This window comes from Loa loa, assembly GCF_000183805.2.
Source record: "Loa loa unplaced genomic scaffold supercont3.217, whole genome shotgun sequence".
NCBI classification, from domain to species: Eukaryota; Metazoa; Nematoda; class Chromadorea; order Rhabditida; family Onchocercidae; genus Loa; species Loa loa.
This window is the reverse complement of record NW_018108397.1, coordinates 43,059-58,419: the sequence shown is the minus strand read 5'-3', so window position 1 is coordinate 58,419 and position 15,361 is coordinate 43,059. Positions and strand designations below refer to the sequence as shown.

At 24.7% G+C, this 15,361-nt stretch overlaps 3 protein-coding genes across 3 annotated transcripts in view; all 3 read left to right on the top strand.

Annotated features, from left to right (window-relative positions):
• Positions 1-947: 947 nt before the first annotated feature.
• On the top strand, positions 948-5,727 carry LOAG_07290 (hypothetical protein; the record flags this gene model as incomplete). The annotated part of the gene is made up of 6 exons (XM_020447390.1): positions 948-1,067; positions 1,501-1,615; positions 2,599-2,699; positions 4,260-4,380; positions 5,043-5,136; positions 5,557-5,727. 6 exons carry the CDS (start codon positions 948-950, stop codon positions 5,714-5,716), a joined length of 711 nt encoding a protein of 236 aa, XP_020302373.1. The 3' UTR covers positions 5,717-5,727.
• Positions 5,728-9,249: 3,522 nt separating this feature from the next.
• Positions 9,250-11,387, top strand: LOAG_07289 (lectin C-type domain-containing protein; the record flags this gene model as incomplete). The annotated part of the gene is made up of 5 exons (XM_003142822.1): positions 9,250-9,286; positions 10,014-10,199; positions 10,472-10,600; positions 10,685-10,834; positions 11,176-11,387. The coding sequence occupies 5 exons, from the start codon at positions 9,250-9,252 to the stop codon at positions 11,385-11,387; spliced, it is 714 nt and encodes a 237-aa protein (XP_003142870.1).
• Positions 11,388-14,549: 3,162 nt separating this feature from the next.
• The window catches only part of LOAG_07573 (hypothetical protein), a gene marked incomplete at its 3' end in the record, with an annotated part of 8,461 nt that continues 7,649 nt past the window's right edge, over positions 14,550-15,361 (top strand). Inside the window, exon 1 of the mRNA XM_020447480.1 lies at positions 14,550-14,651. Within this exon, the coding sequence (XP_020302294.1) occupies positions 14,610-14,651 (42 nt within the window). The 5' untranslated portion in view covers positions 14,550-14,609. The remainder of the gene's footprint in view (positions 14,652-15,361) is intronic.

Genomic DNA, 15,361 nt, shown 5'->3' with positions numbered 1-15,361 from the left:
AAAAGAAATATAAATATTTACTTTTATCTTTCTAAAAATCACTTCCCATTTTCTTTTAAAAAATTTTTTGTTTATATATTTTCAACGTTTGATAGTATTACATCAAAGTAAATTATACTGTTATACATCATTATTTACTAATGATATTTACTAATGAACATCATTTATATATTGGTATATCCCGGTATAAATTATTATATATTGGTATATACTGGTATATATATATACATATACATTATACATATACATTGGTATATATTAGTATAAATCAATATATATTGGTATTGATATAAATTGATATAAAATTAGTATATACTGATAAAACTTATATGTATATATATATTAGTGTAAATTGGTACTTATATTAGTATATATCAGTAATATATATGTTAGTGTAAATTGGTACTTATATTGGTATATATCAGTATTTGTAAAAGTATATGATGATTTTTGATGCATTATTAATAGAAATTAGCAGAATATATCGATGGATAGAGAATGATTAGTGGAAAATGTTAACAGAACAAATCATCTATCATCTGGTTCAAATGACGAATAAACATCAATAAGCTTTAATTCTTCAAAACTTTTCAACTTGCTTCATTACAATTTGTTTAACATTTCAATCTTATATTTCTTATAGCAAAATACCACTATACTCTCATAAATTTCTTCATCTTTTTCACTTTCAATTTATTACTCTTCATCTTCATCATCATCATTATCATCTTTTACTTGCAAAAATACCACTACACTCTCGTAAATTTCTTTATCTTTTTCACTTTCAACTTATTATTTTTCATCTTCTATCTCATCTTCATTTACTAATACATTCATTCAAAATTAAAAGAATAATAATAAAGAGAATGAAAATAGAGGGAGATGAAGAGAGAAAGAGAGAGAGGGAGAGAGAAAAAGAGGAAGAAGAAGAAGGGAAAAGAGAAAGAATGATAATTGTAACAGAATTTCAAAACGAACTTCTATCAGAAGAAGAAGAAGACGAAGAAGGAGAAACGGTGTTAACTATGGTCGATTCAGTAGGACGATTTGCTTGCTGTTCATTACGAGTAAAATCATTTACCTTTTCTTTTTTCATTTCTATTTTTTCATTAATTAAATTATTTTTAAAGTTTTTGGATTATTATTTATAAGATTAATTGATTAAAATTTTAAAGTGATAACTAATCAAATTGAGAAAATTTTCAACTTAAAAGTATGAATTTGATGTTATCATTAAAGTTCGTTCAATTCAAGTAATTAATTTTTTTTTCTTTCTTTTTTTTCTGGTACAATTTATTATTAAATTTTGAATTGTAATTTATTTCCGGTAGTTAATTGAAATTCGAAGTTTTTAATAAATATTTTTTAATATTATTTAATTTTTTAATTTCTTACGTTTCATTTTTGACCAAATTTCTGGTCAAATTTTTGAGTTTATAAATACTTTAATAAAATATTGAATATGCAAACTTTCACCATTTATATTTGCAATATTTGTAGACATCTGGCATAGTAGTAGCGATAACTGAATTACTAATATGCATTATAACAACATATGGCCTAATCCGGAATCTTCAGCTTTTCGGAACTTACTATTTACTTTGGTTTATTATTGGTTTGTCATTTTTGATTTTTACCTAAGGTTAAAAAAATTTAGACAACTATTAAACATTAAATATATACGTATACTTAGAGAAATCAAATAAAAATCGTACACATAAGTAAATGTAAGTATAGTTAAGTAAATAAAATAAAAATTCGTAATTTTTATTCTACAGCTCAAGTATTCTAGTATACAAGTATAAGTATACTCAAGTATACAATTATTCTATAACTTAAATATTCCACAGCTCAAGTACAGGTCAATTCTACAAACAATTATGCAACTATTACTTTGGCTATTAATAATTATAGGATTAAATTAAATGAAAAATGAAAATTTCATTCTTTTTTTCTTGTTAAGATTTAAAATGACAAATTGCACTAATTTTTGAAATGGATGAATGTGATACTCATAAACAGATGTTGGCACTAAAAATACATTCTTTTGGAATTCGAAATGTGTGTGTGTTTTTTTCGTTTTTTTTTTTTTTTAAAAAGATTTCTAAGATCTTATCAGTGTGATAATAATAGTGAATGTTTATATTTGAAGTTGATAAAATATTGCGACATAAACTGATCTTAATAGGCTAAAACTGAAATTGCTCTAGGGAAAGGATAAAAATTAAATCAAAATTTAAAGTTTACTCAACTTCAAATGTTCCAAAATTAGATCAAATTTTAATTAATCTTACTTTACCTTAACCATCCAATAATTAATGATTCTAAAGCATTTGGCAAAAATTAACTAGCCGATTGTTTTAGTGCAATTAGTGGGGAATAACTGTACTAATAAACATTAAATTAATTACCAAAATAATGGCGAGTTTCAGTAATGCAATTATGTTATACAGAAATGTTTGTGATATTAACCTAACTTTATTTCAGTCTTCATCTTTTACAATGAGATTATTTCTATTATTCTTTTTTATTTAAAATTTAAATTTTTAATTTTTAATCCATCAATTCTTGAATAACATTTTTAAAATTTTTTTTTAGGTATTGCAAGTGTAATTGTAATATTAATAGTGATTGTACTCCTATTGTATGCTATCAAAACTGAAAACGGCCGTTTTTTGATACCACACCTATGTGCTCAGGTTTGTTAATTAATCTTTTCATTAAACTTTTTTTGAGCTCTATTAATTGCAATTTTTCATTTTAATTTATTTTTTAACTTTTTTTTTGAAGCAAAGTGGGTAAAATGCTAATAATATGCACATAAACTGTCATTATTTAATTAAAATAAACCAATGAATGTTTTAAACATTCCTTCAAGCATTTATCAATGATTTGATAATTTTGTGAAATTTCAATCAACTGATTGTAATTTCAAAAATTTTAGGCAATTAAATGAATTATCTTACTAATATTTCATTTTACTAACATGTTTATTTATTGCCATTCATAGTTTAATTCTTTTGTTTTCGTCTTTTTTTTTTATTTTGGCCAAATTCTATACTTAAAAATATATTATTTACACTCTTCAGTTTTTTTTTTGTTTCCTCACAATTTATTTATATTTTTACACTTAATTCTCTTCATGTTTACAACTATATACTTATCAAATATATATTTAAATTTTATTATCAGTAAAACACTAATTTTGTTATCAGCATTACACTGATTTGTTAAGAGAAATTTCGCAGTATTAATTTGTTTATCATTTTACATTAACAATTTTCTTATGTCAATCATACGTCAGAAGTTTTATATTGTTTACATTTCAAAAGCTGGTAGTTTCAAGTGTAATAAATCATGCTCGAAATTATTTCATTATCAGAATTTATCATAATTAAAATTGAATTTAATTGTTATTATGTTAGGAAATAATTAGAATAAAAATGTTTTTGAAATATCTTTAAAAAGTCAAAATTTATTAATAACATTACAGTTTTCAAACATTTTAAAATCTTATTTACGTTATTGACAGATGGGCAAAACTTTTTGCAAATAATAAAATTGAGTTAATTGTTCATTTTCATTTCGCATTGAAAAGTTTTAACGAAATTCTTTTTTTTTGCTTTTTTTTTTTTGTTTAAAAAATAACACAAAATTATTTCGTATGATATTGAGGGAAAAAGAAAAAACAAGCAAAACAGATTCGTTTCAAATTTTTAACCAATTGCTTTACAAACATTTCAAATGTTTAAATATTCGGAAAGGAAAAATGAAAGTTAAAAGTAACAACACATTGATTTTGAAGATTAATTAACAATGATTAAAAAAAAAAAACTATTTTTGACATTGTGTTGATGTTTTGTTCAAAGATTTGCTAATGATATTTAAACTTACATAAATTTCGAAACGAAAGAAAAAATGTTAAAATTAAGAAATGTTAATTAAATCTTTAAAATTTAAAATTAAAAATATCAGTTGGAGGAAACAAATTAGATTGATTTATTCAAATTAAATTACAACAAAAGAAAGCAATAATAATATTATTAGATTTGAACATTTTTTTAATTAATATGAAATTAATAATTTATTATTGCTCATTATTATGATGAAAAATTTTCAATAAAAATTTCAACTGCATTGTTTAATTTTTTTCAAACCTAAAAAATTGTTTAATCAAAAAAAAAAGAAAATTGAGCGGAAAAAGTTTTAATAAAATATTTAACTTTTTTTAATTGTCAAACTTAATTAATTAATTTTAGATATTTTTAATATTCTTCCTGATTATTGTGGCATTCGTTGTTACATTGTTGCTAATTTTTGGTGCATACCGTGGTATCCGAAATCTTCTTGGTCATGCAAGTTATCATATCACCGATGATGGTTTTCTTTCTATTTTCAAATTTTTTTTTTGTTTTAATTTCAATTTTTTCTTTATTTAAAAACAATTACATTTTAGTTTGCAATTTTGCTTGTCGTAATTTGTTTTTTAGGAAATTATAGAATTAATGAAAATAATAAACGAATTCTGAAATTTAGCGTTAACTTTTCATAAATTTATTTTAAAAGTAAAGATCTTTTTTCTTTTCGTGCAAATGAGAAAATTGAAAAGCAAAAAATTGCGAAAATTAAAAAAACAATTTTAACAATTTGCAATATATTTTGCTTCTTTTTAAACAATTTTAATCCTAAATCATTGTATAACATCAGAAAAAAAGTATCAATTTGTGAAATGAATGAAATGTATTTGAAATAATAATTATTTTTGATAATTGTAATTTAACTTCATAAATAATAATCATTTAATTATGATCAAATTGCAATTAAATTTCTGAAATTTTGTTCATTTTAAAACAAACATTTAAAGATTTTTCAAAATTTATTTACTCTTCTATTCTTACCTCAAATAATCATAATATTATTCACGTTTAGATGCATTTTTTTCTTTTTTTACAGTATTATCATGATTTATTATGAAAACTTTCACGATTTTTTTTTTCTCGAACAATAAATTGCTATGCAAATAAGAGCAGTTTTTTTTTCAGCAACAATAACACTTGGTTATATGATTATTGCAATATATCTTGCATTAGCAGTACTGGAAATGCTATTTCTTTATATCGTTTACAGGCTTTACAGGTAATTTTACAAGTAATGATTCAACAATTATTGTTAACAATTTGTTTGAAATTTAAAATTTCCTGAAATTTGTGATATTTTCTGAAGTCTCATTTTTTTTCATTTAATAATTATAATGAAATATATTTTGCATTTGCATATCATCATGTCATACTGTAAGAATTTCAACGGTACAATAAATTGCCATTACATGTATGAGAAATATTGCTGAATATTGTTAGTTTGATATTGGAGCTAATGAAATCTGGGAAATTTGAATTCTAAATGATTAATGAAGAACTTGAAGGCTTAATATCAATTTTATCAATTCTCGATATCTATAATTAGTCGTATCACAGATATAGTTGTAAATATACAGTTGTAGTTATCAATTGTATATCTACAACTGTATCAGATTTTTTGATCAGTATTGATTTTCAGGCATTTAAACCGGTATCTCCTGATTGGATCAGATGACCCATTCTCTAAGAAAGGTCCTCGTCACCATATTTACACAGCGACATGGCAGATGCCACCAAAAACAGCTGCTGATGGAAGCGGATCACCAGATGCTGGTCATTTATATCCTTACAGTCCATAAATGACAGAGGCAAATATTGATTGATCAGTTGATTTCCAATTATATGTAAATAAAACAATTATTGATCGATTGTTGGTTGATTAAGTATTGATCAATTCATTCGATCATTATTTATTTGCAGCAATCAATTATTGATTATTTTACTGATCAAAAAGGAAAAAAAAAATCAACAATTTTATTTATTTTGTATTAATAATACTGTATAATATATTTTCGTGTTCACATTATTAATGAAAATAATTAAATTTATTTCAATTCATATATCTTGTATTCATTTTTTGATACCTTCGATTATACTAATTCCGTCGATTGTCGATGTTTTGTAATTAATATTGCTCTCTTTACTATGTAAAAGATTAAAAAGGGTTAGTAGTAAAAAGGTAGGGATACATTTCAAGTATCACTACTGATAAATGATAATAGATAAGAAAAGAATGATCCTCCATCTTTTCTTATCATTTATCATACCACCCGAAATCAATACATAATTTGCATCTTTAAATTCCCCTACTTTTTTTTATAATCCTTTTTATCTATCATATCGCATACATTGTAGTACATATGACGCAATGCAACTTTTCATCTCATGGATCTTGTTCATATTTAACGATTATCAAGTGCGAAACAAACTGTCAACTGTATATCTTTTTCTCATTTCTTCTTTTTTTTTCTTCGCTTCATCAGATGCATATTTATAGTTACTTTCCTCTTTCGGTACAAAATTTTATTTTGATATTAAAATAATTTTGAAAATTTTCGAATTTATAATTTAGTGACACGACGGAATTTGTCATCCAAACTTTCCAGTTCCTTTTTTTTGCTTTTGATACGCAGTTGAGATCATCCGCATCTTTTGTTTCATCTCTCTCATCTTCCTATAAATCCTCACATACCGTCATGTCATTTTTATCGTTTATCATTACTTTAACATCTTATTTTTTATTTTTTAAAACAATGTTTTCGAATCATTTTTTAACTAAAAACAAAGAGAAAAAAGTATTTCAATCTTAACAAGCAGAATAACATTGAGTCCGAAATCAAATTAAGGATAAAATGAAAATTTAATTCAGGAATTCAGGGATTAATTCAATATCTAATCATTATCAAGTAACTTTGGATAGAAGAAATTTGATGACAAAAAATTCTTGCTAGATAATCAATAATAATGATACAGTTGTCCCATTAATTGATAAACTTGTAAAAGGTTTAAAAAAAAGCAGATTCTTATTTATTCTCTTATGAAAGAAGATTTCAGTTATTCATTTATTATTTTATTATACTTTTTTCTCTTTTTTTTAAAAAATTGTCACATAATATAGGCTAAATTAGTCGATTAAAGAAATTGGAATGATTTCGAATCTTTCAAGGATTTTTTTTCTTGAAGAACGTGTGATTGTATCTTAACATCTGGAGCTGTATCAAGGAATCAGCTATCACACGACCGGATTATAATCCCAAAACATTTCCATCTGGTACCAAAAGGTGTTTTTTGCTTAGGAATAAGCAGAGATCAAAGTGAAATCTTCATTGCTAATTTCAAATGATCATTAACATGTTTTCAAACAGGCTAAATCCTATATCCGTTTATATGCCAAATGGATCATTTTCACAACCAACATAATGGATATCATCAATTCAAGCATTACAATCAGCTAATTTAGATTACCGTAATTGGCATATTTGCAATTAATAAGGTATGCATAGCAACTCATTAAGCTTCATATTTCCTTATGACCATCAGCATTTTATCCTTCCACTAAAGGATGGATATTTGCGTTTTCTTATTTAAATAAGCCTCTGTTTGGATAATGAATGATGTATATAATGCATCTATTTAAAATTTTTATCGATATTTCATTTTTATTTTCTTTCTTCTTTCTAAAATTAAAATTATTCCCCTGAAAAGATAGTTGAATTAGTTGAAGCAATAATTAAAATTATTTAATATTGCAAAAAGAAGCAATCGAACTTGTTAAAGACAAGGTAAATAATGATAATAATAACCTGAACTAATAAACTTGAATTGTTTGATTTCTGAGAAAAAGATTTCATGTTAATTTTCTTATATAAAAAAAGGGAAGAACTTTATTTCTAATTATTAATAATGAAGTATGAGTCATTGCTGGTTGTTAGTTTTAATAATGTATGCACCAATTTCAGTTCTCCCTTTTCCTTCTTTCAAAAAAATAAGTTGCTGATGAAGTACGAGTAGTTAGTCAGTAAGTTTCATCTGACGCAATAAAAGTAATAATTAGAACTTAACCAGGTAGAGAGATATTTGTTGCGTAACACTTTTATTGTTTATTATTGCTCCCAAAAATTTGATATCTTCAGTAATCATACACACAAACACATATACACACACACACGCACACACACACACAACACACACACACACACACACACTTATATATATATTACGTGTTTGGGCCAGAAAAGCCGTTTATATGAAATGCGATCTCAACCTATTTGTCGTTTTCTAATCCAAGAGAAACTTTCAGGTTACCGTATCAGATATCCAGGACAGCTGACGTTAAGTGTTATAGTTTTTAACTATAAATTTCGGAATATTTACATGAAAACGGATCTTGTATGGAAAAATATCAATAATATGTACTTTTAAAATTAGAAATTGAAAAAAGAAAAGATAAAGATTTATTGCAAATTTTTATTTATTTCTCGAAAAAAGATATGTTAAGAAATCTAACAAGTTTAATATGATTGTTATTAAAATATATGAGAGGATAAGATGAATGTTATCATTTCTGGTTTTTTTTTTTTCAATTAAATACTTTTTTCCCTAGGATTTAAATCTTTTAATAGAGTTTATTGTTGCCGTGCAATGATCTGATATAAGTTCACGGGGTACTTGTTTAGTTTATTCCGTTTGATACAGTTATTTTTACTGTTTATTTGACCTTTTTTAAGCTGCTCACTTTATGATAGCTAAAGTAGGGTTAATTTCATTCAAAGCTGCTAAACTTTTGTACCAAGACAATAGTAATATTCGAATTGAATGTTGTAAGATGATGAAGACCATTAAATAAAATGTAACAATTATAAGAGCTTCAGTTATGGTCAAAAATGCTTCATTAATAGTTTGATAATTAATTGACAAATTAATTGCAATGAATAATTAAATGACATAGTTTAAAAGGATCAAACAACTAATATATGTTATAAATAAAATTACCTTAGAAAATCTTATACACAACTATATATATATATATTCATGTGCAATATTCTCTTAAAAAGATGTACCATTAACTTTTTGGGAATTTATTCATTTATTCTTGAAACAATAAACTTATGAAAAAAAAGTGAAAATGTTTAAATTTTGTTTACATTTTCAGAAAAAAAAAATGGATGAAATTCATTCAAACAATTCCCTAATTTTCACTTTCATTTTTATTTTTTTTTCCTTCCATTTCCATTAGTAATGTTGATTTTGATGATAGTTTGATCATATGAAAAGATACTGTTATATCAAATATCAAATAAGCATTCATCAACGTTCAACATCACATAAACAAATGGCATATTCGATGAGAGTTGTACATCATAGTGGAAGTTAGCCAAGTCAAACAGTTGATCGTAAATAAATATTAGGATAATCAAAATGGTGTCGCCTGAAATAATCTTCGTCAATTATCATTTTTTATTACTTATCTTTGATTTGGTACCATTACGACATATTTCAACAAAGATTACCACTGCTAATGTTGACATCAAATATCATAATGGTAAGGTAATAGACTTATTAAAAGATTTTTCTTTTTTAAATTTATGATTTTAAAATTCTTATTTTTTGTTTTTTTGAGAACGTAAACATTTAGAAAATGTTAATTATGAACAGATTATCATAGATTGTATAGTTACCTTAATATTATGTTTTTTTTCATAGTATGAATTGTCGATAAGATTTCAAAGGTCATTAAGAGTTTAAGCGATGATAACATTAAGGCTTGTTTCATTTAGAAATTGTTGAAGTTTAATAAACATCGAAATGTTTCGTTGACAGATCAATATAAGATCAGCATTGAACTGTTAACTTTTCCAAATCAAAAATAAATTTCATGTCTGTTAAGGCGCCAATAAATGTTAGTACGATTATTTGTAAGAACTTAGCTGAAGCACAAATATTACTGAAGCACAAAACCCATCGAAAATTGAAATGTTATCGCACATATCACCGTTACTGATATAAATCATATGCAAATGTAGAATTTAAAAGAAAAAAGTTTCTGACTAAATAGATTTTCTAAAATAATGAACAAAAATTATTAGCTAGTTACAGGAGATCAATCATTAAATATACATGAAACAGAATGTCCACATGGTTGGACACGTTATGAACGTACCAAATCCTGCTTTCATGTAATCGAACGACGAATGCGTTGGTCTGACGCAGAACGAGCATGCATCAATTTAGGTGGTCATTTAGCATCGATCATGGATGAATATGAAAATATGTTTGCTTTTAGTAAGTTAACTTTCTTATTTCAAATTTTCAAAGAGAAAAAGAAAGAAAAATTACCAATTTGTGACAATTTTCCAAAATTTTTCAGTAAATAAAAATACAAAATGTATTGCTTTGTTAAATATAATGCATTTAATAAAATTTGAAAAAACTTGAAAGCTTTTCAAAAAAAGAAAAAGAAAAAAATTGAAATAATTAAAGATAAAAGGATGATTTTAAAAAAGTTAAAAATAAAAGGAAGATTGAAAATTGTCAGCTTTTTTTTGTTTTTGAAGATGTAGCAAAAGAAGCAAATTTGTCAACACCAACATTATGGCTAGGACGATTGGTTAAATTGACACAAACCGGAGCATATGAATGGAATGATGGTGCTGTGGGACGACATATAAATGGCTTCCGAGGTGGTGACCTTTTCGTTTCCCAAATATTTAAATGGATCATTAAGATTTAATCAAGTGTTTTATCATTTAACATTAAATTCATTCTAGAATTACCATCTGGAACAGATTTATGCTTAACAATGTGGCTTGATTTTGATCGTCCGGAAGGGTCCTGGAATGAATGGGATTGCAACTATGCTTCCGGTTATTCGGCACTCTGTAAACGTTCGCTGAAAAGGATTCCAATTACAACAACTGGTATTAGTTCATTTTTTAGATCTTTCTTTTGTTGCTTTTTTTAAAATAGCTTATACTGAAATGAGATTTATACGGGAGAAATTGGCTTGAATCAGTCATTTCAATTTCCCAGTTTCTGTTTATTTAAAATTTTGGGATAAATCTTAGAAGTAAGCGATAAGATTTCGAAAAAAAAAGGATAAAAAAATTTTGATATATAGTGAGAAGTTTAGTTGAATGGCTTTAATTCTTGTTTACTCAAAATTTTTCCTTAGTGTTATGGGAAATTAATGTTTACCTATTCGAACTTTTCTTTTCATCGTTAAATTCACCATTTGCAATGATTTCTTTTTTGCTTTTAGTAAAACCTAACATCCGATCCGGTACTGGTTCCATTTTGTTGTATCATAGTCGCCGATGTTGTTTGATTTCATCATTGTGTCACAATACAAGTCAATCATGTACATCTGATGAACGCTGTATTCCAGATGATTTGGATTGCTGGACTAATATCTGTCGTGATGGTGGGATTGGATGGTGTTTACCTCTCCCAAAATCTCAATCTTTACCCTGAATGATTACGTAAAATTGCTATATAAATTATGCGTTTTTCACGGCTATTTAGTGGATCACTGTTTTTGATCAGTTTTTCGAATTTTCCAATTAAATTAAAATTAAATCAATTAAAATTATTATATATTCAATAAATAAAAACTGGCTTAGCCTCATGCCTATGCTTTTCTTTTTAAACTTTCAAATCAATAATTCAAACATATTTTTGACTGGCTGAATTTTGGAAATTTCAAATGTGTAAAAATAATTTAATACAAATACTAAGGTTTTATGTATCTTCAAAAAATTACATGTAATAACCGCAAAACACCGATTGATCATTCGTCGGTATTTCCTGGTTGTTACATAAAGCTTCATTTTTTATTTTTTTATTTTTATTTTTTTTTATCGATTAAATTTCCATTCTATTGCAGTTAACCATGTTTTAAATATAGTAATTTTTTTTTCAAATGAAATGAAATTTTCCAAAATTGTCAATACTTTGACCACATTTTATTGATTGATGTTTTCAATTAAAAATTATGAAATAATAAAATTTGTGGAGTACTATCGGTCACTTGGTTTAAATTTCTTTTTCGATTTTTTAAAATACTTCAAATTATCAATTTGTTGACTTTCATTTGTTACTTCTGTTATGCAAAAAAAAAGAAAAAATATATGTAAATTTTACATTGTTTTTGGTGTTCTTAAAAATTAAATTCAACTATTTCTTATCAATTTTGTTTATTTGCTTGAAATTTTCAAAACTTTCATTAATGCTCCCCAAAAAAAACAAAAAGAAATATTATAACAACCAATACTTTTTCTCTCCAGCATCCTTAAGTTTCAAGTATTATAACTTACATTGTTTCGAGAATATTTGATTTACATTTTCCACGTGATGATAATTTCTAAAATTTACTGATTCTAGTTTAAAAAAAAAAAAAAAAAAGAAATTCAGTCTTTTTGATTTAGATTCTATTCACCAACTACTCGTTTAATTTTATTAAAAATTGTTTCACATCAAATGTGACATATTTGATTTAATTTCTTCAACGGTGCAGATGCGCTAGAAAGAATGTTTCTCTTCTTCATCCTTACATAAAACGTTGCATTTCATTGTTAAATGCAATTTCACATTTTAATCAGAGAATAAAATTTTTAAATTTTACATTTAAAAAGGTCAAAAATTTTCAAAGTATTCATTTCGTATAGTCTTTTATTGTTCAGAAAGGTGTCAAATTTTGTTTACAAATCGTGTTTTTCAACTTGAAAAATACAATTTATTAAGAAGCATCTTTTGCTCTTTTCATTTTTTCAATTTTTCCCTGTCACCAATAAAATGAGCGATTGTATGAATGTTATGATTGTATGATAATGATAACATTAGATAATAATAAATAATTTTTCCTTATTTAAAATATCAATTTTCATTACAACTTTAACATTTCCGATACCTTTTTCCAATTTTTATCTTTTATAATTTTGTTTCTTTTTATAATTTTTAATTTTTTTATAATTTTGTTTTTTCCTCGAAATTAATAAATAATAACGAGTCGATTTTTATTTAAAGTCTACATTTAAAATTGATTGCAATTTTAAACTTTTTCTTTCTCTAAAAATTTCGTTCTTTTTAATTGTAAATTTAAATTAAATTGTGGTATTTGTAAGAATGTGAAGAGTCAAATTAAAACCAAAGAAGGAATGTGAAAAAAAATGGATAATAAGATGTAAGAAAGATAATTGTCTTTTTTTTTCTTGGATTTGCAAACTTCTTAAATCAAACTTTAAATTTTGAATTTTGCAACCTACATTTTGCAAATTAGAAATTCTTACTCATTTGATATTTTCCTGCAAATTTTTTTGCAAGTGAAAGATTTCGTATTTTGTTTTGGCCACTTTTTTTTCCTCCCCATTCCAAAAATAGATGATTGGCAAAATGAATGACGATGATTGCATGCATGCATGCATGCATAACTTGCAGGCTTATATTTGAAAAAAAAAAGAATCGATAATTAGAAAAATGATATGTTTGCATTTGAGTCTATGACTAATGATACAGATGGAAATGGGAAAGCTTCTCACTAAAATAAGCTTCAAATATGAGAAGAAATATGGGTAGGGTAAAATAGAATGGGTAGGGTAAAATCGGGTAGAATGAAAAGGAATGGAAAATAGGGAGAGTATATGAATTTGAAAGGTTAAAAATTTTGTTGAATCATGCAAATTTTTATTATTATTGATTACTGTTTCAGTTTTTTTTTGCATATATAAATTGCATGCATTTTTTGAAATTAAAAGTGATTTACGAAATTTGTATTATTTTTCAATTTTCCTTTTCGATTACTAATTAATTTTTAAATTTGATTTCATGTTATCTTTAATTTATATTACCTTTAATCGTAACAATTAAAGTGTTATTTGTTTGTATGTTATAAATTCTATAATTTGTATTAAATGAAAAAGATAAATAAATTTTGCAATAAAGTTTATCATTCATATTTATGTTTATTTGTCGATTTGTTTACTCATTACTTACTCGTATATTTACTTATATAATATCTTACTTACTTATGCTTACATATATGATTGACGAAAAATTTTCATAAAGAAGAAGTAAGTTAATATAGAAGTAAAAAAATTGAAGTAAATTATTTAAATTGTTTACGTGTGTTTTAAGAAAGTTTTATTTAATACAAAGTTAATTTGCATATGTGATCGTTGATAAGTGATAAGTAAATAATACTGTAAAAAAAGTAAACATTAACTTAACCCATGAATGTTGTCATATATGTCACATATGACATCTATATATATGTATGTATGTAAGAATATTAGAATTCCTTGGTATACGGTAGTTAACGGCTGTTTAATATTGATAGTTTGAAAGCAAAATGATGGTGATGATGGATATTACGGGTGGAATGAAAAAAAAAAAAAAAGAAAAAAACGGAGTTAATTGGCAGAAGGAAAGAGGTGGAAAAGATGAGAAAAACAAGGAAAAGAGAGAGAGAAAGAGGTAGAGAGAAAATGAAAGAAAGAGAGCGTAAAAGATATAATAATGACAATAAGATTGAAAGAAAAGAAAAAAAAGCTTTTTCATCTTTTTCTCTTTCTCTTTCTCTCGATGATACAATTATAAAACATCCATTCATCATTCTTTCTCATTATTACTCTTTCAAATCATTAACTAAGCCTAAATTCTCTTTATCATTAAATTTCTCATTTATTATCACAGGGAGAAATGCTACAACTTGATGGTGCAAATGATAGTATTAAAAGTACGGTAGGTTTGATTATTTCTTTTCATATTTTTAACTCAAATTAATGTATATATATATGTAATGACTTTATTCATTAATTATATGAAAAGTTTTTGGAAAGTATTTGTTTAAATGAATTTTTAGCAAAATTTAATTTTTAATTCAAAAAAAAAAAAATGCAAAACAATTTATTCATTTAATTATGTCAAAACTTTTTTAAAGTTTTTTTCTCTTTTGTTGTTAATTTTTGAAAATTCTCTGCTGATAAATCTAATACATTATTTTGATATTTAAACTTTAAAACTCGATTATTGGTTTTAAATTTGAAATTAAATAAAGTCAAATTTTTTAATGTCTTTTTCAACAAAGCATTACAAAAAATTTCAAAATAATAATTTTTGGAAAGCATTATTAATTGTTTACATTTATTTTTCAATTCATCTATTTTTTTTTTTTTTTGTTAGAATTTAAACCAATACATATGTGCATATTAAAAGAAACAAGCAAGCCATTGTAATAAGAAATAAAATGAGTAAATCATTTCTGATATTCAATTATTTTTTTTGCTATTTCTTTGAAAGAAAGCAGAAATTACAGCAACATTTATACTTGTTAAAAAACAGCACAAGAAATTTTACGCCTTACTTATTTTATTACTTTATATCAAAAATCCAATTCATGCGATATTAATTAATTAGTTAATTAATTACAAATATTTTCATTTATTTCTTAG